Source organism: Ornithorhynchus anatinus, chromosome 2 (assembly GCF_004115215.2).
Source record: "Ornithorhynchus anatinus isolate Pmale09 chromosome 2, mOrnAna1.pri.v4, whole genome shotgun sequence".
In the NCBI taxonomy this organism is placed as follows: Eukaryota; Metazoa; Chordata; class Mammalia; order Monotremata; family Ornithorhynchidae; genus Ornithorhynchus; species Ornithorhynchus anatinus.
The window spans coordinates 9604834-9630254 of NC_041729.1; the positions used below are offsets into that span (position 1 = coordinate 9604834).

Consider the following 25421-nt stretch of genomic DNA (forward strand, 5'->3'; position numbering starts at 1 on the left):
GGGGTCAAACCACTTGGTTAAAGGTCCCATTGCAGAGCTCCAGCAGGGGACCCTGCCAACCCAGAAGTAGGTCCCCTAAGAGGCAAGAGCCCCGGGGCCTTAGCAGTGGTCTAAATAACCTGGTTCCATTCCTAGGTGTGACCCAGGACTGGACTGTTCAGGACTCTAAAGTGCCCAGAACAGAGTGGAACTAAGTTGATTTTTTTTGAAAAAAAGAATGCATCCTGAAATGATGACATTCATGACATGCCAACTAAATTTGTCCAAGAACAGGACTTAATGCCAAATCTGGGATACTGGGACACCCAAACTGTGATTTATGCAAGTTTTTTGTGGGGGTTGTGGTATTTGTTAAATGCTTACTATGTGTCAAATGCAGTTCTAAGCACTTTCATTCATTCAATAGTATTTATTGAGCGCTTACTATGTGCAGAGCACTGTACTAAGCGCTTGGAATGAACAAGTCGGCAACAGATAGAGACAGTCCCTGCCGTTTGACGGACTTACAGTCTAACTGGGGGAGACGGACAGACAAGAACAATGGCAATAAATTGAGTCAAGGGGAAGAACATCTCGTAAAAACAATGGCAACTAAATAGAATCAAGGCAATGTACAATTCATTAACAAAATAAATAGGGTAATGGAAATATGTACAGTTGAGCAGACGAGTACAGTGCTGTGGGGATGGGAAGGGAGAGGTGGAGGAGCAGAGGGAAAGGGGGAAAAGAGGGTTTAGCTGCGGAGAGGTAAAGGGGGGGTGGTAGAGGGAGTAGAGGGAGAAGAGGAGCTCAGTCTGGGAAGGCCTCTTGGAGGAGGTGAGTTTTAAGTAGGGTTTTGAAGAGGGGAAGAGAATCAGTTTGGCGGAGGTGAGGAGGGAGGGCGTTCCGGGACCGCGGGAGGATGTGGCCCCGGGGTCGACGGCGGGATAGGCGAGACCGAGGGACGGTGAGGAGGTGGGCGGCAGAGGAGCGGAGCGTGCGGGGTGGGCGGTAGAAAGAGAGAAGGGAGGAGAGGTAGGAAGGGGCAAGGTGATGGAGAGCCTTGAAGTCTAGAGTGAGGAGTTTTTGTTTGGAGCGGAGGTTGATAGGCAACCACTGGAGTTGTTTAAGAAGGGGAGTGACATGCCCAAATCGTTTCTGCAGGAAGATGAGCCGGGCAGCGGAGTGAAGAATAGACCGGAGCGGGGCGAGAGAGGAGGAAGGGAGGTCAGAGAGAAGGCCGACATGGTAGTCTAGCCGGGATATAACGAGAGCCTGTAACAGTAAGGTAGCCGTTTGGGTGGAGAGGAAAGGGCGGATCTTGGCGATATTGTAAAGGTGAAACCAGCAGGTCTTGGTAACGGATAGGATGTGTGGGGTGAACGAGAGAGACGAGTCAAGGATGACACCGAGATTGCGGGCCCGAGAGACGGGAAGGATGGTCGTGCCATCCGTGGTGATAGAGAAGTCTGGGAGAGGACCGGGTTTGGGAGGGAAGATGAGGAGCTCAGTCTTGCTCATGTTGAGTTTTAGGTGGCGGGCCGACATCCAGGTGGAGACGTCCTGGAGGCAGGAGGAGATGCGAGCCCGAAGGGAGGGGGAGAGGACAGGGGCGGAGATGTAGATCTGCGTGTCATCTGCGTAGAGATGGTAGTCAAAGCCGTGAGAGTGAATGAGTTCACCGAGGGAGTGAGTGTAAATGGAGAACAGAAGAGGGCCAAGAACTGACCCTTGAGGAATTCCAACAGTTAAAGGATAGGAGGGGGAGGAGGCGCCAGCGAAGGAGACCGAGAATGACCAGCCAGAGAGGTAAGAGGAGAACCAGGAGATGACGGAGTCCCTGAAGCCAAGGTGAGATAAGGTATGGAGGAGGAGGGGATGGTCGACAGTGTCAAAGGCAGCAGAGAGGTCAAGGAGGATCAGAATGGAGTAGGAGCCATTGGATTTGGCAAGAAGGAGGTCATGGGTGACCTTAGAGAGAGCAGTCTCGGTAGAGTGGAGGGGACGGAAGCCAGATCGGAGGGGGTCTAGGAGAGAATGGGAGTTAAGGAATTCTAAGCATCGATTGTAGACGACTCGTTCTAGGATTTGGGAAAGGAAGGGTAGTAGGGAGATAGGGCGATAACTGGAGGGTAGGTATGCTTAAATTAGGCCAAATGGAGTCCCTTTCCTACATGGGGCTCACAGTCTAAATAGGGAAGAGAACAGGTATCCCCATTTTACAGTTGAGGGAATTAAGACACAGAGAAGTGAAGTGACTTAACCAAGGTCATGGAACAAATAATGGGCAGAACTGGGATTAGAAACCAGGTCCTTCTGACTCCCAGGCCTATGCTCTTTCCACTAGGCAACATTGTTTCCTGATGCAGTTTTGGGAGCCCAACTGCAACTCCCATTCCACAGTGGCAGGACTAATGACAGACCTCTGCATCAGCACTCACAACTGAATTATTCCACCTCCATTATGGTGTGGAGGAGGAAGCAGTCTGCCTTGCAAATTCAGCAGACTCGCTGAACCTAGGGTATCTAGGTCTAATCCGGAGAATCTGTATCAAGAAAGGACGAGGGTCAGCAGCTCCAGGGGAAAACCCATTAGCTGTTTCCCTCCCTCCCTTTCACACGCTTTGTTGAACTCAAAATCAATCAAATGCAGGTCCCCAGGGCTCTCGGTTTACCCATATAAATAAACTTCTAACCGGTCCCCCGGGTTGTTTTAAGGGAGATTTGCAATGTATTACACATCAAAAACATCCTGAATGATCAGGAAAGATTGAGACTGAAGGGAAAGTGGAGTGGCTGGATTCACTTAAGCTTTTTGTGGTCTCAAGTCCCTTTTCCTATGACATGTATTCATGCAAATTTAATTCGATGCTGATGAAAGACGGGGGCAAGCGTGACTTAACTCTGGTTAGAATGGATCCTCCTGGGGCCAGTTCTGTGCAGAGCTATCCCTAGGAGCAGCGGACACTGAGAACCGCACAGTCAAATGGGATTAATTCTTTCCTGCTCTTCTCAGGAAAAAATCTCAGGCTATTATCACCTCTTCTCTCAGTCCCAGGTAGGTCATACCTGGTGAGTGCTTGAACTGTGCAGCTTGTTTACGCAGTGGGTACATTTAGTTTATGACCCTGAATGATAGTGTGTCACTTGTCAAGCTTTGACAAGGAAAATAAGGGTTGGAAATCCGTCCAGGAAGCATTTTGAGCCAGGGGAGAGTTATGTTTTCATTTTTTTAGAGCGTGAGTGCAAATATAAATCCAGGAGCTGGTGGCAGGCTTCAAGGTTGTCATTCCATCCTGATTGAATTCAATGCTACTCTTTCGCTTCAGGGAAAACAGATCAAGTGATACAGACGCAGTTCACTTCTTTTCCTTCCCTCTTACACACCTTCCCCTCACTTCATAAAAACGGAAGGCCATAAGCAGCGCTTTACTGGATCAGATGAATGAGCCATCCAAGCCCAATGTTCTAGTTCTAACAATTGTAGTGCAATGCTCACCCTGCTTACACCCCAACAGTCCTAGCGAGGACCTGGCCAACATTTTAAATTTTGAAGAGGTGTGCTGACCATCCTTAAATGTTTTCCATACCACCCACCCCGGATGCTAGACAGATCAGAAACCTCTTATCCTGTGCAGCATGGGGCCTCACTAGACAAATGCTGCTTGTTCCTGAATAATGAGCCATAGGGAAAAAACATGCCACCCTGTCTAGATCCTGTCAATAGGAACCAGTGAAAAGTCACGGTTCGTGTCGGCCGGGACCAATCAGAAGAGGTGGTTCTTTACTGGGTCATAAATTTCTCCCTTCAAATGAGTGAAGGAAGAGAAGCAGCATGGCATAATGGATAGAGCACAGGCTTGGGAGTCAGAAGGTCATGGGTTCTAATCCCAGTTCTGCCACGTCTGCTGTGTAACCTTGGGTGAGTCAAATACTTCGCTTCTCTGGGCCTCAGTTACCTCATCTGTATAAGGGGGAATTAAGACTGTGATCCCCATATGGGACAGGGTCTGTGTCCAACCCAATTTGCTTGTACCTACCCCAGTGCTTAAAAGAGTGCCTGGCACACAGTAAGTGCTGAATAAATACCATAATTATCATTATTTTTATTATCAGATGGAGGCACCCGGTATGGATATAGTCCAATCAGAAGTAGTTTAGGCAGTTCATACCCATGTCATGTACTCCACTGACTGTACTGAGTTCTCACAAATACCGGACACAATGTTGCCCATGATGTCATATGCATTACATTGGGCTCACGACATAACATAAATGATGTCCTAAACACTAATGTACAGAACTATGCTAGTTTTCCACAAACTAGAGCATTTCTCCTTGTGATAGCCAGGGGTCCACTCGCTCTACAGTCTTTGTATTTCCCTCTCAGCTCCTTCTTAACACCAGGACGGTGGAACTTGGAAGCAGGAGCTGTGGTGGAAAGTTGCTGGGAACTTAAAGTAAAAATACAGACTAAAGGCACTTGATGTCCAATCCATACTAGGCAGGACCAGCTGAAAACCAGAATGTCCTGTATAAAACTGGGTGACTGAGCACCCTACTGCTGCCTCGACCACTATATCAGTCTCATCACTGCCTCCTTTATCTCCCCACTTCAGTCCATACTTCATTCTGCTGCCCAGACATTTCTAAAAAATGCATTCAGTCCATGTTTCCCCACTCCTCAAGAACCTCCAGTGATTGTCTGTCCACCTCCACATCAAACAGGAACTCCTTACCATTGGCTTTAAATCAATTCACCCCTCCTACCTTACCTCACTGATTTCCTACTTCAGTCAAGAGCACCTTGTGGTCAGGGTATTTACCTGCCCATAAGGCAGGTAATGATAATGATAATATAATGATGATAATGTTGATATTTCTTAAGTGCTTACTATGTGCAGAGCACTGTTCTAAGCGCTGGGGTAGACACAGGGTGATCAGGTTGTCCCATGTGGGGCTCACAGTTTTTAAACCCCATTTTACAGATGAGGTAACTGAGGCACAGAGAAGTTAAGTGACTTGCCCACGGTCACACAGCTGACAAGTGGCAGAGCCGGGATTCAAACCCATGACCTCTGACTCCCAAACCTGGGCTCTTTCCACTGAGCCATGCTGCTTCTCAAATGACAGATAGGTGGAGAAGTTGTACTCTGTTGTATTGTAGTCTCCCAAGCACTTAGTACAGTACTCTACACACAATAAGAGCTCAATAAATATCATTGATTGATTGATTGTCACTGGAACTGCCCTACCTCCCCCATATTCAGCTCAGTCTACACAGCCCAGGTGTGGGTCACTAGGGCCTGGCAAATGATCCCTTACTCCCTGCCACTCATTCATTCATTCAATCATATTTTCTGAGTGCTTACTGTGTGCAGAACAGTGTACTAAACGCTTGGGAAAGTACAGTACAGTAATAAAGAAGCAGCGTTGCTCACTGGAAAGAGCACGGGCTTTGGAGTCAGAGGTCATGGGTTCGAACCCCAGCTCTGCCACTTGCCAGCTGTGTGACTTTGGGCAAGTCACTTAACTACTCGGTGCCTCAGTTCCCTCATCTGTAAAATGGGGATTAAGACTGTGAGCCCCACATGGGACAACCTGATTTCCCTGTGTCTACCCCAGCGCTTAGAACAGTGCTAGGCACATAGTAAGTGCTTAACAAATACCAACATTATTATTATTATTAAAGAGACAATCCCTGCCCACAATGAGTTCACAGTCTAGAGGGAGGGAGACAGACATCAGTATAAATAAATTCATTCATTCATTCATTCAATAGTATTTATTGAGCGCTTACTATGTGCAGAGCACTGTACTAAGTGCTTGCAATGAACAAATCGGCAACAGATAGAGACAGTCCCTGCCGTTTGACGGGCTTACAAAATGACAGATCTATACCTAAGTGCTGTGGGCCCGGAAGAGGGAGGAAGAGCAAAGGGAGCAAGTCAGGGAGATGTAGAAAGGACTGGGAAATGAGGAAAAATGGAGCTTAGTCTGGGAAGGCTGCTTGGAGGAGATGTGTGCCACCCATGCGTGCGTACACACAAACACACACATACACATGTACCACCCTCCCCCCCCAACACACACACAAAGTGACAGCTCTAGGACCCAGGGCCTGGAACTACCCTGAGTTCCCTCAGAAGGGAGGGGAGAATGAGGGTGATGGTAGCAAAAATCCTCTGCTACACAATTATAGGGAGATTGAAGGAAATTATTTTCCTCAGGAGATGTAGGGACTGCTATAGCACAGGGGACCTACTGTAGGGATGAACCTCTCTAGCTATACCTTCTCTATCTCTGTTAAGTCTGAAAGATGCAGCTACAGAATTGCACATAATATTCCGAGAGTTGCCATACCTAGTTTTAACATGCTGGCCAACCTATACCTTTGTAAGGTTTCTTGTGTCTTCCCCCGAGAACAATCAGGGGAAATTACATTACAATATTGCCCCTTAACAAAAAGTAGGGATAAAGGCAAGAAGTAACACCCATTCCTAGGAGCTGTTCCAGCTGCTAGCCATTCACATCTACTTGGATTTGTTCCCCCTTTTCACTGCCCCCTAGACCCCACAGCACTTATGTTCATATCCCTAATTTATTTATTTATATTAATATCTGCCTCCTCCTCTAGACCGCAAGCTCATTGTGGGCAGCGAACATGTGTACCAACTCTGTTCAACTGTGCTCTCCTAAGTGCTTAGTACAGAGCTCTACACATAGTAAGTGTTCAATAAATACACTTAATTGATAGTAACCCTATATTGTTCTCTTCCAAATAGTTAGTGCTCTTCACAGAGTAAGTGCTGAAAATAAATATTATTGGTTGATGGATCACTTGATTGATACCAGCTAACAAGCAACACGGACAGTCTTGCTGGAGGCTGAACCTTCATCTGTTGCAAGCATAAAAATGGCTCCTGGGCATTGTCTTGAGAAAAGGGAATTAAAACTGAGGAGAAGGTTTAAAGTAGATGAAGGTGCCTAAATCAATCATTCATATTTATTGAGTGCTTACTGGGTGCAGAACACTGTACAAAGCACTTGGGAGAGAACAATGTAACAGTGTTTTAACCGCTGAGGAGAAGCAATTCCATCAGATACTAGAACTGATAATATCTCGTACAACCTCATATGCCAGTTTTAAACCACCTCTTATTCTCTTTCCAAGCCTGCTGAGGTGGTTTTAGATTGGTGGCGTGCTGCCCCAAGCCAGCCCTTTACGAATGAACCCACATGTGATCATGCATTTCTCGTTATTATTTATAGACTCTGGCTAGGCCATCAGACAACTAAAATCTGATCCGTTGCATGATTTGCCATTTGCTGAATTTCTCATATTTACTCGAGCGTTGTCCAAGAAGTCCATTTCCTTCACAGCCCATGTCTCCACAGGTGCAGCTAAACAGAGCGCCGTGCAGCTACATACCATAATCTGCAATCCCACTGGGAAGCCAAGCCCGCACTCCTAAATGGGTACAGTCACATGACCTGTAATTTGCAAACCCAGTGGGAAACCAAGGCCTCACTCCCGAGTGGGTACAGTCATGTGACCGTAATGTGACATCCCCAACTGTGAAGTCAGCTTGTACGTCTTCTGACCATAAAGTGAAACCTGCACCACTGGCATGATCTGTGTACACTCCCTACAAATAGATTTATACATCCTCCTATCTTTCCATTCTTTTCTTTCTCTTAGCTGTAATGTATTTTGTGTCTGCTTCACCTGAATAGATTGTAAGATCCTTGAGGGCAGAGATTGTGTCTTTTAATTCTACTTTTTTTTTTTTGGTTTTTGTTAAGCACTTGCTATGTGCCGGGTGTTATACCAAGCCTTGGGGTAGATACAGCTTAACCAGGTTGGACGTGGTCCATGTCCCATATGGGCCTCATAGTCTTAATCCCCATTTTATAGATGAGGATACTGAGGCACAAAGAAGTGAAGTGATTTGCCCAAGGTCACACAACAGACAAGTGGTAGAGTGGGGTTTAGAACCCAGGTCCCTCTGACTTCCAGGCCAGTGCTGTATTCACTAGGCCATGCTGCTTCTTAACTGTTCTCTCCCAAGCTATTATTAACATATTGGCTGGTGCAATTATGTTCATGAAACTCAGAATAAGATAATAATAATAATAATTGTTAAGCACTTACTATGGACCAACCACCATATTAAGCACTGGGGTGAGACAAGATAATCAGGTCCTGCATGGGATTGACAGTCTAAGTAGAAGGGAGAACAGGTATTTAGTCCCCGATTTGTAGATGAGGGAATTGAAGCACAGAGACATTAAGTGACTTGCCCAAGGTCACACAGCAAATCTATGGCAGAGCTGGGATTAGAACCTACGTTCCCTGACTCTCACTCAGCCCAGGGCTCTTTCGACTAGGCCATGTTGCTTCTGCAGAGATGTGGAAATCAGTCCCTTGCTCCTGTTTAAAAATGATGGCCCAAATGTAGTCCTAATTGAATTCTCTCTGGAATTTAGAAAACATCCTCTCCTCCAACCCATCTTGCTCCCCAAATCAGGTGGCTGTCTAGAAAATATCAAGGAAATTCAGTCAATGGCAGCCCCAGGGGAGATGGGGAATCAAGTATGAAGAATGTGTTTATTTTTATATTTTACTCTCCTAAGGGCTTTGTCTAGTCTATTAATACAATTAACTGACTGACTAGTGAAAGAAAAAAGGTTTATTATAGAAAAGGCAGACTCCCAAACATGGATCAATCAATCAACCAATTGTATTTATTGAGTGCTTACTGTGTGCAAAGCACTGTACTAAGCACTGGGGTGGATACAAATGAATCAGGTTGAACACAGTGCCTGTCCCATGTAGGACTCACAGTCTCAATCTCCATTTTACAGATGAGGTCATTGAGGCACAGAGAAGTTAAGTGACTTGCCCAAGGTCACACAGCTGACAAGTGATGGAGCCGAGATTAGAACCTGTGACTTTCTGACTCCCAGGCCCATGTCTATCCACAACACCATGCTGCTTTTGTCCGTTCATTCAATAGTATTTATTGAGCGCTTACTATGTGCCGAGCACTGTACTAAGTGCTTGGAACGAACAAGTTGGCAACAGATAGAGACAGTCCCCGCCGTTTGACGGGCTTACAGCCTAATCGGGGGAGAACGGACAGACAAGAACAATGGCAATAAATAGAGTCAAGGGGAAGAACATCTCGTAAAAACAGTGGCAACTAAATAGAATCAAGGCGATGTACATTTCATTAACAAAATAAATAGGGTAATGAAAATATATACAGTTGAGCAGACGAGTACATAGGAGTCTGGAGTGAGGAAAGCGCCAGTTGACCGGCAAGGACTTCCAAAGGCCAGGAGAATTCCTCTGATTCTACCCCAAGTATCGGAGGCTCCTGTCCCTGCCCCTTCCTGCAGACTGTATTTAACAATAATAATAATAATTAATGTATTTGTTAAGCATTTACTATGTGCCAAACGCTGAAGTAGATAAAAGGTATGCAGGTTAGGTACAGTTCCCTGACCCAAAAGGGACTCCATGTCTAAGGGAGAGAGTCAATCAAGTGGATTACAACCATTGTTCATAGATCTGCAGTTTATTTGCAGCTAGAGGCTAGATTGGTCCCAGTTTTTGTCTTACATCTATTAATCAATGATATTTATTGAGCCCCTACTCTTTGTGGAACACTGTATTAAACACTTGGGAAAGCATAATGCACAGAGCTGGTCTTACATCTATCAGTGGTATTTATTAACTCCTTGCTATGTGCAGAACACTGTACTAAGTGCTTGGGAGAGTAATAATGTGGGTATTTGTTAAGCACTTACTCTGAGCAGAGCACTGTTCTAAGCGCTGGGGTAGATACAGGGTAATGAGGTTGTCCCACATGAGGCTCACAGTCTTAATCCCCATTTTACAGATGAGGTAACTGAGGCACAGAGATGTTAAGTGACTTGCCCACAGTCACACAGCTGACAAGTGGCAGAGCTGGAATTTGAACCCATGACCTCTGACTCCCAAGCCCGTGCTCTTTCCACTGAACCACACTGCTTCTCTGAGCCACACTGCTACACTGGGATAGAATTGGTGGGCGCAATCCCTGCCCAGAATGAGCTTACAATCTAGAGGGCTGTACTTGTTTCCAGTGAATCAATCAGCTGTATTTGTTGAGTGCCCACTGTGTGCAAAGCATTCTTAATGTTAGGCTTTCTTGATTCATTTTTCTTCTTGGGGACCCGGAATAAATGTCTTTCTTCTGTTGTACTCTCCCAAGTGTTTCCACTCCCTCTCCTCCTGCCTTTTCTTTGACTCTCCCATCTTTCCCAGTGGTATCTCGAAAGGAAATCTCCTGCCTCCTCTCAAACTCAACCCCTTCACACCCTATCAAAACACTTGTTCTCTCCTTTCTTCCCTCCTTGACCACCATCTTCAACTGTTCACTTTCCAATGGTTTCTTCTCCACCACTTTCAAACATACTCGGGCATTCCTTACAGTAAAACAACCCTCCCTAGACTTCAGGGCTCCCTCTAGTTGTCACCCCATCTCCCTCATTCCTTTCCTCTTCAAACTGCTTGAGTGACTTGTCTACACCCACTGCCTCTATTTTTTCTCCTCCAATTCTCTCCTTGACTCTCTCTAATCTAGTTTCCACCCTCTTCATTCCAGGGAAACTGCCCTCTCAAAACCCACCAGTGATCTCCTCCTTGCCAAATCCAACAGCCTCTACTCCATTCTAATCCTTCTCGACCTCTCATTTGCCTTTGAAACTGTGGACCATCCCCATCTCCTGAAAACATTATCCAATCTTGGCTTCACTGACAATGCCCTCTCCAGGTTCTCCTCCTTTTTCTCTGGCTGCTCATTCAGTCTTTCACAGTCTTCTACTCTGCCTCCTACCCTCTAACTGGAACTGTGGGAGTTCCACCAGGTTCAGTTCTGAGTCCCCTTCTATTCTCCATCTATACCCACTCCGTTGGAGAACTCATTTGCTCACAGGCTTCTACTACTACCTCTTTGTGGAATATCCCCAAATCTACATCTCCAGCCCTGATCTTTCTCCTTCTCTGCAGCCTCACATTTCCTTCTCCCTTCAGGATACCACTACTTGGATGTCCCTCTGACACCTCAAAGTTAACCTGTCCTAAACAGAACTCTTCATCTTCCCACCCAAACCCTGTCCTCCCCCTCGCTTTCCCGACACTGTAGACAGAACCAGCATCCTCCCAGTTTCACAACCCTATAGCATTTTCCTCGACTCATCTCTCTCATCCAACCCACATATTCAATCTGTCACCAAATCCCGTTGTAACGGCACATGCCGTCGAGTTGCCCAGATTCCGGAAAAGGAAGCAGACCACGCCAGTCAGGCTTAGTGAGATCTATATAAAAGTCGTTTATTTGGGGAAGTTACTTACGGGAAAGCCCTGGGTGGCGGCAGGGCACAGGAGAAACCCCACGCCCTGCCTAACTAGAGCCACCCCTTTAAATGCCGCATGACATCACTATAAAAGCAAAACAGCTTAGATAAGGTGTTCACCAGCTGGATCTGTGTATGTCCAGGGCACATACCGTAACCGCGAAAACACGGAGAAGCAGCATGGCTCAGTGGAAAGAGCACGGGCTTTGGAGTCAGGGCTCATGAGTTCGAATCCCAGCTCTGCCACTTGTTGGCTGTGTGACTGTGGGCAAGTCACTTAACTTCTCTGTGCCTCAGTTCCCTCATCTGTAAAATGGGGATTAAGACTGTGAGCCCCACATGGGACAACCTGATTCCCCTATGTCTACCCCAGCGCTTAGAACAGTGCTCGGCACATAGTAAGCGCTTAACAAATACCAACATTATTATTATTATTATTATTACAGCCTTGTCCTTGAAACTCTGGTGGGTCAGAGCCGGGGCACGACATCCCCTACACCTGCCGATTCTACCTTCACAACATCGCTAAAATCCACTCTTTCCCTCCTTCCAAAATGCTACCGTATTAATCCAAATACTTATCCTATCCTGCCTTGACTATTGTATCAGCCTCCTTGCTGACCTCCCTGCCTCCTGCATCTCCCCATTCCAGTCCATTCTTCACTCTGCTGCCTGAATCATTTTTCCAAAACACTTTTATTTCATGACTCTATACACCTCAGGAACCTCCAATTGCTTACCATACACCTCGGCATCAGACAGAAACTCCTTCCATTGGCTTTAAATCACTTAGTCACTTTTCCCCCTCCTATTTTACCTCACTGATTTCCTACTACAACCCAACCTTAACACTTTGCTCCCTAATGCCAACCGAATTATTGTACTTCAGTCATGTCTAGCTCTGCACTGACCCCTCACTCACATCCTTCTTCTGTCCTGGAACTCCCTCCATCTTCATATCCAGCAGACCATCACTCTCTCCACCTTCAAAGCCTTCTTAAAATCACGTTTCCTCCATGAGGCCTTCCCTAACTAAATCCTCATCGCTCCTACTTCCTCTCCCTTCTGTGTCACCCTTGCACTTGGATTTGCACCTTTTATTTACCCAACCTACAGCTCCATTCATTCATTCATTCATTCATTCATTCAATAGTATTTACTGAGCGCTTACTATGTGCAGAGCACTGTACTAAGCACTTGGATTGTACAAATCAGTAACAGATAGAGACAGTCCCTGCCCTTTGACAAGCTTACAGTCTAATCGGGGGAGACAGACAGACAAGAACAATAGCAATAAATAGAATCAAGGGGATGAACATCTCATTAAAACAATAGCAAATAAATAGCACTTATGCACATATCTGCATTTTATTTTAATGCCTGTCTCCTCACTCTAAAAACAAAAATTATGGAATTTGTTAAGCGCTTACTATGTGCCAAGCACTGTTCTAAGTGGTGGGGTAGGTACAAAAAAAAATTTGTTAAGCGCTTACTATGTGCAGTGCAGTGCAGTGCAGAGCACTGTTCTAAGCGCTGGGGTAGAATCAGGGTAATCAGGTTGTCCCACGTGGGGCTCACAGTCTTAATCCCCATTTTACAGATGAGGTAACTGAGGCACAGAGAAATTAAGTGACTTGCCCAAAGTCAAACAGCTGATAAGTGGTAGAGGTGGGATTAGAACCCACAACCTCTGACTCCCAAGCCCGTGCTCTTTTCACTAAGCCACAGTGCTTAAACTCCTTGTGGGAAAGGAACATGACTACGATCTCTGTTTTACTGTACTCTCCCAAGCACTTAGTACAGTAAGTACTCAATAAAAATGATTAATTGATTGATGTAGTGTTTTTCACTCAACTTGGACTCAGTAAGAGCACGTGGAAAGAGCAAGTGGAAAGAGCGGAAAGAGCATGGGCCTGGGAGTCAGAGGATCTGGATTCTAATTCATTCATTCAGTTGTATTTATTGAGCGCTTACTATGTGAAGAGCACTGTACTAAGTGCTTGCCTGCTGTGTGTCCTTGGGCAAGTCAGTATAACTTCTCTGTACCTCAGTTTCTTCAACTCTTAAATTGGGATACAATATCTGTTCTCCCTCCTTCTTAGACTGGGAGCCCCAGATGGGACATGGACGGTGCTTAGAACAGTGCTTGACGCATGGTAAGTGATTAACAAATACCGTAACGACAAATACCATAATAATGAGAAAAAATACCATTGATTTTACTTCTTTGTCAACTGGAATATCAATGAGCAGTATTCTCTTTACTGAGCTCCCATAATAATAATAATACATAGTAATTGTGTATTTTTAAAATATTTATTATTTGACAAGCACCATACTAAGCACTGGGATTGATACAAAATAATCAGATCAGGCACAGTCCCTATCCTACATAGTTCTGACAGTCTAAGTAGGAGGAAGAATAAATACTGAATCCCCATTTTACCGAGGAGGAAACAGAGGCCCTGAGAAATTAAATAACATGCCCAGGTTCCAACAGCAGGCAAGTGGCGGAGCCAGGGGTAGAACCCACATCCTCGGACTCCCAAACCCGTGTGCTCTTCCCACTAAGCCATGCTGCACAACACTATTCTAGGTGTTTGAACTCAGTTAATTCTTTAACTGTTTTCAGATCTGAGCTACTCTTTGGTTGGGTGCATGTTTTTCTTGGCACATAACCTGTGTCAGTTTCAGGAGACATTGTCCGATCAAGGGTCTGCACTAACTCTGTGAGGGAGTTGATAATGATTTGCTGTTTTGCACTTCTAGGGCATCATCAACCTCAATGGTCCCTCTGTGTCCAGCTCAAGGACTTTTGTTGATGCTTGTAGATTGACCAGCTGTAGATCCAGGATTCCCCCCTCCCAGTTCTCAGTTTGAGCAGTGTCGCTGGGAACTACTGTGGCCAGAAGGCCTATTAGGCATCCTCGGCCTCCACTTTGCAGCACAGCACTCCTTTTTGATGGTATTTGCTAAATGCTTACTCTGTTCAAGGCACTCTACTAAGTGCTAGAGTAGATACAAGCTAATCAAATTGGACACAGTCCATGTTCCACATGGGACTCAGTCTTAATCCCCATTTTCCAGATGAAATAACTGAGGGATGGAGAAGTTAAGGGACTTGTCCAAGGTCATTCAGAAGACAAGTGACAGAGCTGGAATTAGAACCCAGGTCCTTCTGAATCCCAGCCCTGTGCTCTGTCAACTCGGCAATGCTGCTCCCCAAGGAGATCAGAGAAGTGATAATAATAACGATGGTATTTGTTAAGCGCTTACTCTGTGCCAAGCACTGTTCTAAGCGCTGGGGCAGATACAAGATAATCAGGTTGTCTCACGTGGGGCTCACAGTCTCCATCAGTAAATAAGCTAGGAAGGGGTGAGGTGAATGAGGGCTTTTAAAACCTCTGGTGAGGAGTTTCTGGAATCTTTAGGATAAATCCACGGAAAATGAAATATGGAAGCAGCGTGGTTCAGCAGAAAGTGCCCAGGTTTGGGAGTCAGGGATCATGGGTTCAAATCCTGCCTCTGCCACTTGTCAGCGGTGTGACTGTGAGCAAGTCACTTAACTTCTCTGTGCCTCAATTACCTCATCTGTAAAATGGGGATGAAGACTGTGAGCCTCCCGTGGGACAACCTGATCACCCTGTGTCTACTCCAGCGCTTAGAACAGTGCTCTGCACATAGTAAGCATGTAACAAATACCAACATTATGATGGGGAAGCAGCGTGGCTCAGTGGAAAGAGCCTGGGCTTCGGAGTCAGAGGTCGTGGGTTCGACTCCCAGCTCTGCCACTTGTCAGCTGTGTGACTGTGGGCGAGTCACTTCACTTCTCTGTGCCTCAGTGACCTCATCTGTAAAATGGGGATGAAGACTGTGAGCCTCATGTGGGACAACCTGATGACCCTGTATCTCCCCCAGCGCTTAGAACAGTACTCTGCACATAGTAAGCGCTTAACAAATACCAACATTATTATGTCACTGAGATGAGGGGAGAGGAAGGTTAGCCCTCCACTGACGCCCTTCCTTGCTCCAGAACTGCTGCCTTTCTCTCCCAGGTCCCTGTAAACACTGGAAGGGGAGGCTAGAGCGGAGGTGGAAGGGGCCTGGTTATTTAAAAAACTACTAGCCCTAGGGCGGCTGGTGCCGCGTCAGACCTGCACGACACCTGCCTCTCTCTTGTAAATCCGGAGGAACGACCCCCCCCCCCCAGCCATTCGGTCGGTGGGAGCTTGCAGTGGAGACGCTCTAAATCCCGGAACTGCTGAATTGATCGCAAGTTTTATTTCAGAAATTATCGTTTTCAAAACCGATCATAGGTTGAGTTTCGAAGAAAATCGTCCTGTCCTTCCGGGACTTCGGCCTTGCCCCCATCAAAGATGGCCGCCGAGGGGGCCCTCGCCGAGGGGCCGCGCCCGACTCCAAGATGGCCGCCGCGGCCGTCCCTCCCCCGCGTCGCCGTCTCTCTCTCTTTCTATCTCCCTCCGTGTTTCTCTCTCCGCCCTCCTTCCCTCCGTGTCTCTCTCCCTCTCTGTCCGCCTGGCCCTCCCTTGGCGCCCGGCTCCAAGATGGCGGCGGGCTCCAGTTCTCGCGGTAGCCCGTAGCGGGCGGCCGAGGGAGGAAGGCCCCCCTGGCCCCGCCCTAGATGCGATCAGCTGATGGGCTGGCAATGTCTGTTGACAGCGGCGCCGGGGCTGGGACCGGGGCCGGGTGTAAGCGCAGCCGAGGGAAGGCGCGGGGAGGTGGGGAGGGACGCGGAGGGCCCCCCGCGCCGGCGACGGGGGAGCGGGGCGGCCCGCGGCGGGACTAGGCCCGGGGGCCCGGCCTGGGCTTGGCCTGAGGGGGCGCCCCGAGGGCGTCTGGGAAAGAGCCATAGTCCGGCCCGGCCCGGCCCGGCCCGGCCCAGCCCCGGGGACCACCCCGGCCCGGCCCCGCCCCGGGGACCACCCCGGCCCGGCCCCGGGGACCACCCCGGCCCGGCCCCAGGGACCACCCCTGCCCGACGGGGGGGAACCCCGGCCACACAAAGGAGCCGGCCGGACAGGGCCGGGCGGGAAGGGGCGGGGAGCGGCCCGGGGCTCGGCCTGGAGGGGACTTGGGAGGACGAGGAAGACGACGACCACGACGAGGACCGGTCGGCTGTGGAGCCGGGAGGGACAGTGTCAGGACCCGCCGGCTCTAGGGAGAGAACATCAAGCTTGGCGTCCCCAGAAGAGAGGCCAGGGGGTGAAGGGAACAACGAGACGAGGTGGGGGCCAGCCTGGGCAGCCACAGATGGGCCTTGAGTCAGACGGGGAGGAATGAGGAAGGAGAGAAAAACCCTGCCGGTTCCTGGAGGACCCCTCCTCCCCCCACCTTTTCTCTTTCCCCCCTGGAAGTTCCGCGTGTATTTTTTCATAATCTGTAGATGTGAATCCAGATGGAGCAATCGGAAGGAGACCAGAAGCAGCCCCAGAAACAACCCTGGGGAAAACTCATCCGCCTGGGTGCTGAGGAAACCGAGTCCGACATCCTCTTGTTGAAAAGGGAATGGACCATTGGGCGGAGGAAAGGTAGGATGGCCCGAGCATCCTCCGGCGGAAGTAGGGCATTCCCAATTGTACATTCCAAGCGCTCAGTACAGCGCTCTGCACTTAGTAAGGGCTCAATAAGTACCGTCGAATGGATGGATCAAGTAGGGGCGGAGATGGAAAGCCGTCGGTTAGATTGCTCTGATCACTCGGGGCATTCCCTTGCCTCTGCTCCATCATTTCCTGTGCCCCTGCTCTCCCCCTTTTGGGGTTCCAGTTTTTCATTTGTGCCCTCACCTAAAACAATTCTGGTGTCTTTCAATTACCCACTGATCACCCGCCCGTAAAACCAAACAAAAAGCCTACATGCTTTGCAGCGAAAAAAACTTGAAGGTTGAAGTTTTATTTCATCGTCAGACTAGAAAAATTCACCCAGTCACCGGGAAGAGTTGCTCCGTATTTCTCTGTAAGGTCACTCAGAGCACCGTATGGTGTTTTGTCCACCAGTCAATCGAGTGATATCTGTTGATCACTTATCGCAAGAGGAGCATTGTGCCAAGCACTTGGGAGAGTGCCATACAGTAGGGTTGGTAGACACCATTCCCTGCCCCAGGAAGCTTAAAGTCTAGAGGGATGTTCAATAAATACTGTTGTCGATGAGAGTCGTTAGAAGATTGACAGATATCAACATATGAAACATTCCTCTTTAAATCTGGAGAACAAAAGAATGAGTTGTCCTGAGTCATTTAGTTGTATTCAAGGATATCGGAGTTTTATTTCATTGAAAAGTTGTTAGGAAAATAACTTACGGGCTAAAGTCTTGACTTTCAGATGGATAGTCATAGGACGCTGTCATTGCAAATTTCTGGTCCTGGACCTGGAGAGGATAAAAATGAGGTTTCTAGTAATCAGTATCGAGACCTGTGCAGTATAGTGTATTCATCGTTGTCAGGTAGTACTAGAAGACATTTCAGTGACTCCTAATAACCCAGTTTCTTTCGTTAAACAAATCAGTGTGTCAAAGTGGATAGAGCATGGACCTGGGTTCTAAGCCTGGCTCTGTGACTGGCCTGCTCTGTGGCCTTGGGCAAGTCGTTTCACTTCTGTGCTTCGGTCACCTCATCTGTAAAATGGGAATTAAGATTGTGAGTAGCTTGTATCTACTCCAGTACTTGGTACAGTGCCTAGCACATAATAAGCCCTTAAATGGCTTTTAAAAAAATAAGATTTGTTAAATTTTATTATACATAGGAGAATTCTACACCCAATCAAATATGGCTTGGGAAAATATTAACGCCTCTCGAAAGACTCAAAAATAGAATTTTTTTCATATCAGATGATGTGCTCTGAATTTGAATGCCTTGACGAATAAGATTTGTCATCATTATGTTGACTGAATTGAGGAGGCATCCATTATCTAAACAGTTGGCTACTTAAAATAAAGAAAACACAATGCAAGCCCAACATTATTTTAGGTTTGGAGAGTCATCTAATTCAGCTGCTTTACCAGAAGCACATTGCCAATCAAAATTCCCCTAGGAAGAACACTGAAAGGAGGTAGGGATCTGGAAGTGACTTGCATGAGATTTGGAGCCTCAAAAGCAAACTAAAGTTGGATTCCAGTCCTAAAAAAATGGAATCAATGGCCTTGGTGATTTTGAATGATATTCAGAACCCAAAAGATTATCGATCAAAATAATCTGGATGGTTTAAAAGCCAATCTGGATCATTTTATCATCACTAATGACCTCTGAACTTACACAGCAATTTCTAAGATCATAGTTTTCATTGAAAAGAAACAGATTATTTTAGGGTTTAAAAAGTAATTTTTCTCCTCCATGCAGCCTCCTTAGGTAACTGCCCTACATGACTCCCCCAAATTCTTTTGAAACAGAATGAAAAGAAGTCAGTACCAGAGACAGAATCCTGGGCCCAGAGAGAAAGGAGCCAAGGAGCTGACATTTGGCAACATGAAAACCTCAATTGTTGAGGCCTTCCTGTAATTAATTGTCTCTGATGTCATAGTTACCCATCAAATCAAAATTGCTACGGAGCGAGCAGATTCACTTCATGGTCCTAACATCTGCTGGATGTTTTTGTCCTAATGGGTGTGGGGAAATAAGGAACACATTTGTGTTTTTCTCTTTCCTTAGTTCTCTGGCTTAATAATGAAAAAATATATAGACAGACAACATGACTAATCAGTTGCTTGCTGTTCATATGCCTCCTTAGTCAAGAAGATGTCATATTTTGGGCACCTTTGTGAAGAAATTTGCAAAGAGCAAGTGTCTAAATTGCCTGCCCGTTGAGTTCCAAATAAATCAATTTAAAATTTTCCAAAGTGATTTTCGTATTGAAAGAGCCAAGTCTTGCCCCAAAATGATCCTTTTAAAAAGAACATCTTCATTTATTGACTATCGAGATAAGCCCAACCAATCGGTGGTCTTTCCATCAACCAATTGGTGGTGTTTTTGGAGTGCTTACTGTACTATCTGTCTTTCTGCAAGGGAGCATAAGCAGAGGCTACAAGCTTCTTCAGGGTGGTAATTGTCTTATTCTACAATTATAAAATTCCCCTCGCTGTCTAGAATAAGATTTCACATAGAACAGCAATGCTAAGTAAATATTATTGATAACGATGATATGGCGGAAGAGAGGGGATTTTCTGTGAGTCTAACCTTTTCCTAATATTAAATGTCTGAATCTAGCTTCATGTTTTTGGAACTTCATTTCTGCTTGAATTGCATGTTGGATTTTAAGATTTGGGATTCAGAAGAGGAATAAGAGGAAGAAGAAACTGAGGGTTGAGTAAAATACAATTATGCTAACCATTCATTCGTTCAGTTGTATTTATTGAGCGCTTACTGTGTATAGAGCACTGTAGTGTTTTCCTCAACTGTTTGCATGTAGGATTTCTTCTGGCTTCAGAACTAAACAACCTCCGGCCTGGAACGCCCTCCCTCTTCATATCAGACAGATAATTGCCCTCCCCTACTTCAAAGCCTTATTGAAGGCACATCTCCTCCAAGAAGCCTTCCCTAAGCCCTCCTCTCTTCTCCCACTCCCTTCTACGTCACCCTGACTTATTCCCTTCATTCATCCTCCCTCCTCTCCCCAAAGCTCATATGTATATATCTGTAATTCATTTATTTACTTATTTTTGTGTATTAATGTCTGTCTCCCCTTCTAGACTGTGAGCTCATTGTGGGCAGGGAATGTGCCTGTTGTTATATTATACTCTCCCAAATGCTTAGTACAGTGCTTTGCACACAGTAAGAGTTCAATAAATATGATTGAATGAATGAACTGTTAGAGAAGAATATGTGAAAAATCTTTTGAAATCAGCTTTTTCACAATTATATACGTAAGTTTGGAATCTAAATCCTTTTGGGTAAAAACAACAGAATCTTAATGTCAAATTTCATCTTCCTCTCCTTAAAATTCAGGTTGTGACCTTTCATTCCCCAGCAACAAACTGGTGTGTGGAGATCACTGTAAGATCATGGTGGATGAAAAATCTGGTCAGGTGTCACTTGAAGATACCAGGTGGGTCTTACCTCAACTTTCGTTGACTTCCAATTTTAATGTAGGAAGAATAATTTTAACCTGACATACTATGAAAGATTTAGGAGAAAAAGCACTGCGGTCACAAACACCTTTTGAATTGTTATATTTTCAGGAAGTTGGACTGTTTTGTTCTGTATCATATTTATTACATGGTCAAGAAACGACATGGCTGGCACTGGAAAGGAGGGAGGTATGGGAGTTTGTCAAGAGCTTATCTTCTTTTGTGGCTGGGAGCAAAGGCCTAATAAAAATATTTGCAAGGGATTTGGTAGTTTTAGGAATCCCTAAGAAGGTGGTGTGTTCTCAGTCTTTTAGGGAAGGTCATATGCCCATGAGGTTTTCTGTTGATGAGCAGCTTCTATGCTGGAGAACAGATCTTGTCATAAGCAGAGTTCATTAGGAGGGCCCAGTTCGTTCATTCTACTGACAAGTAGCTGTTCAGGTGTTTGGAGGTTTTCCATTACCGAGTGAGAATGTACTTGACCAACAACGTTTATGAGGTCCAGAGTACAAAATCGATGAGCACCTAAGCAAATACACTAAAACGAATTGAAAGATAAGGAGTCTCCCTTCCTGATTCATTGACATGTGTGTTTTATCCTGCAATAAAATCTCTCATGCTTTTCCGAAGACTGGGGAGAAGTCAGTCATAACAGGAAGCTGTAAATTGGAGGAAATGAATAAATTTACTAGAGTATTACTCGCCTTCAACCAGGGTGGGGAAACAGGAGACTAGCTGACAGGACTCATATCTCGCTGCACTTGGTTAATATATCTCAAAAAAAAACAGGAAGCTGTGGCTGAGTCAACAGGAAGCTGCAGCAGAGCAGTGAATGAGGGACACTCTTACTCACAGTTTTTTGTAGGTAAATAAGCACATTACTTGTTGTTTCAAACAACATGCAGTGACCTGTTTGATTATCAGTGAAAATAGACACCTCAATTTACTTTGCCTGCATCCTCCCCAGATTTTCATTTAAGCACATTGCTCAGCTAGGAAGTAGCCACTTTCCCACTTAAAAAAACAAAAAGCAACCCCCCCCAAAAAAACACTCTAGAAGAGAATAGTAATGTTGGTATTTGTTAAGCGTTTACTATGTGCCAAGCACTGTTCTAAGCGCTGGGGTAGATACAAGGTAATCAGATTATCCCACATAGGGCTCGCAGTCTTCATCCCCATTTTACAAATGAGGTAATTGAGGCACAGAGAAGTTAAATGACTTGCCCAAGGTCACACAGCTGACAAGTGGCATAGGTGGGATTAGAACTCATGACCTCTGACTCCGAAGCCCCGGCTCTTTCCACTGAGCCACGCTGCATGAAGCTAGAAGCAAGTGCACCTAGCTAGGCCAACTAAAACCTGGAAGATCAACCCCGGGAAAGCCAATTTGGCTACTTCAGCCTCCATCCAAAGTGTATGCAGTCATTCATTGTCGTATTCATTGAGCGCTTACTATGTGCAGGTCACTGTACTGAGCGCTTGGAATGTAGATCCTGGTTTAGCTGAACCAGAAGCTAAAAGCATTGTGGCCTAGTGAAAAAAGTACAGGACTATGATTCAGAGCATTTGGGTTCTAATTCCAGCTCTGCCACTTGTCTGCTGTTTGGCCTTGGGCAAGCCATTTAACTTCTCTTTCCTCAGTTACCTCATCTGTAAAATGGAGATTGAGTTATGAGCCTCTTGTGGGACATGAACTGTGAACCTGATTATCTTGTATCTATCCTAGTGCTTAGTCCAGTGCCTGGTACATAGTAACAGCATGGCTCAGTGGAAAGAGCATGGGCTTGGGAGTCAGAGGTCATGGGTTCAGATCCCAGCTCTGCCACTTGTCAGCTGTGTGACTGTGGGCAAGTCACTTAACTTCTCTGTGCCTCAGTTACCTCATCTGTAAAAGGATGATGAAGACTGTGAGCCCCATGTGGGACAACCTGATTACCTGTATCTCCCCCAGCACTTAGAACAGTGCTCTGCACATAGTAAACGTTTAACAAATACCAACATCATTTAACAAATACTACTATCATTATTATTATTATTAAAAAAAAACAAATAAACTGCTTATCCAGTAGTAGTTCCACTGTCGACTCATGATGCAGGCAAGCCCTGGATGATCAGGTAGCAAACAGCAAGGTCATGAAGGAAATGAATATAAGATGTAGAAATTTGCTACTTTTGGTGGGAATTCAGCACAGTAGTTTCAGGAACTTAAGTGTCTGGAAACTTTTCCTCTAGATGCAAGTGTGGCTTTCATTCTATTTACCTGGATGCCTCCTCTCAGATGGAACATGTTTATGCAAAACGCTCTCCAGTCTTGTCAATAAGTGCAAAATAGTATCTAGCCTATGCTTTATCATTTTTCTTTCAATCCCCATTCCCTGCCCCATGGAGGTGACCCTGATAGTGAAGTAAGTTCTTTATCATTTACCTGGCTTCGGGAGTGAGTGAGCGAAAGACTGTTTCCAAGACTCTTTTACTTAGATCCCTTCTTCCTCCTTCAGAATCCTTTTTTTATAAGAAATAGATTGATTTTCTAAAAATTGTTTGAAGAGCAAAAGTCCATATCCCAAGGATGACTGCCTTTTCAAGGTCTATCTGTCCTTAGTTAGGAACTAGTATAATTAAAGAGTCAGAATTCTGAATGTTTGAATCAGACAGCATAACTATATGTTGAATTTGTTCCCAAATTTTATAAAGGCTTTTGTGGCACACTTCCGTCAGTTGAGGTGTTACGTGAGTTAGGAATGCCTGTATTTGGAGTTGGCAAACTGCATGCAATTTGAGGGGAAGGAGAAGTCTCCCCAGGTTACAAAATATTAGACTTTGGTCATTGTCTTACTAGAATTAAATTGTTTCATAGTTGCCATTTTTTAGTAAAGACTTACTGATGAGAAACAGAACTATAAAATTGGGGATTGTGATTCTCTCTACATCTTTAGACTGTAAACTCCTTAGGGGCAGGAAATAAGCTTACCAAGTCTGTTCAGTCAATCATATTTATTGAGCACTTACTGTGTGCAGAGAATTGTACTAAACACTTGGGAGAGTAAAATATAAGAATTTAACAGTTATATTCTGTACCCAAAATGAGTTTACAATCTGAGGGGGAGACAGACGTTAAATAAAATTAAAGATATGTACATAAGCGCGGTGGGGCTGGGAGGGGGAGATGAATAAAGGGAGCAAGTCAGGGTTACGCAAAAGGAAGTGGGAGAAGAGTAAAGGAGGGCTTCATCAGGGAAGGCCTTTTGGAGATGTGCCTTCAAAACGGTTTTGAAGGAGGAGAGAGTAATTGTCGAATATGAAGAGGATGGACATTCCAGACCAGAGGCAGGGTGTGGGCAAGAGGTCAGCAGCTACATAGAAGAGATCGAGGTTTAGTGAGAAAGTTAACGTTAGAAGAGTGAAATGTATGGGCTGGGTTGTAATAAGAGAATAGCGAAGTGCGGTAGGAAGGGTCAAAGTGATTGGATGCTTTAAACCCTATAGTAAGGAGTTTCTGTTTTATGCAGAGGTGGGTGGGCAACCACTGGAGGTTCTTGGGGAATGGGGAAAAGTGGCCTGAACCTTTTTGTGGAAAAATGATCTGTCAGTAGAGTGAAGTTTGAACTGAAGTGGGAAGAGGCAGGATGCTGGGAGGTCAGCAGGAAGGCTGAGACAGTGATCAAGGTGGGGTAGGATGAGTGCTTGGATTAGTGTGATAGCAGTTTGGATGATGAGAGAGAGGAGTCAAGGATAACACCAAGGTTATGGGCTTGTGAGACAGGAAGAGCGGTGGTGCCTCAATATTGATGGGAAAGCAAGGGGAAAGACAGGGTTTGGGTGGGAAGTGAAGGAGTTCTGTTTTAGACATGTTAAATTTGAGGGTGATGGCTGGATATCCAAGTAGAGATGTGGCGAAGGCAGGAGGAAATGCTAGACTGCATAAAGGGAGAGAGATCAGGACTGGTTATATAGATTTGGGACTCATCAGCATAAAGGTGGTAGTTGAAGTTGGGAGTGAATGAGTTCTCCAAGGGAGTAGATAGAGATGGAGAATAGAAGGGGACCGAGAACTAAACTTTGAGGGACACCCACAATTAGGGGGTGGGAGGCAGAGGAGGAACTCATGAAAGTGGTGTAGTGGATAGAGCATGGGCCTGGGAGGCAGAAGGTCATGGATTCTAGTCCTGATTCCACCACTTGTCTGCCGTTGACCTTGGGTAAGTCACTTCACTTCTCTGTGCCCCAGGTACCTCATCTATAAAATGAGGATTGAGACTGTAAGCCCCACATGGGAGAGGGACTGAGTCCAACCCAATTTGCTTGTATCCACCCCAGGGCTTAATATAGTGCTTGGCACATAGTAAGTGCTTAAAAAAACAATATTATTATTGTTGTTATTAATAATAATAATACTGAGTGGCCATAGAGATAGGAGAATCGGGAGAGGACAGTGTCAGTGAAGCTGAGGTTGGATAATGTTTCCAGGAGAAGGGGATGGTTGACAGTGTCATAGGCAGCTGAGAGATCGAGGTGGATTATGATGGAGTAGAGGCCTTTGGATTTGGCAAGAAGGAGATCACTGATGACCTTTGAGCAGGTGGTTTCTTTGGAGTGAAGGAACGGAAGGCAGATTTGAAGGGTCAAGGAGAGAATTGAAGAAGAGGAACTTGAGATAGCAGGTTTAGACAACTCGCTCAGAGTTTGGAGAGGAATGGTAGGAAGGAGATGGGGTGGTAACTGGAGGGAGCTGTGGGGTCAAGGAAGGGTTTTTTAGGATAGTTGAGACATGGGCATGTTTGAAAGCAGTGGGGAAAAAGGCATTGGAGAGTAAACAGTTGAAGATGGCATTTAGGAAAGGAAGAATGGAGAGAGCAAGTGTTCGATAGGGATGGGGTCAGATGCACAGGGGGAGGGAGTGGATTTTGAGGGAAGGCAGGAGTTGTCCTCTGTTGTGTTGTCGTCTCCCAAGTTCTTAGTAA

At 45.7% G+C, this 25421-nt stretch overlaps 1 protein-coding gene across 2 annotated transcripts in view; it reads left to right on the forward strand.

Annotated features, from left to right (window-relative positions):
• Positions 1 to 15929: 15929 nt before the first annotated feature.
• CHFR (checkpoint with forkhead and ring finger domains) overlaps positions 15930 to 25421 on the forward strand; it is a 44870-nt gene continuing 35378 nt past the window's right edge. The window contains exons 1-3 of one of the 2 annotated variants that reach the window (XM_029056539.2): positions 15930 to 16094; positions 16790 to 16934; positions 20339 to 20438. In XM_029056539.2, the coding sequence (XP_028912372.1) occupies positions 16802 to 16934; positions 20339 to 20438 (233 nt within the window). In that variant the 5' untranslated portion in view covers positions 15930 to 16094; positions 16790 to 16801. Of the gene's footprint in view, positions 16095 to 16438; positions 16631 to 16789; positions 16935 to 20338; positions 20439 to 25421 lie in introns of those variants that run through there. The other variant, XM_029056548.2, reaches the window with a different exon arrangement.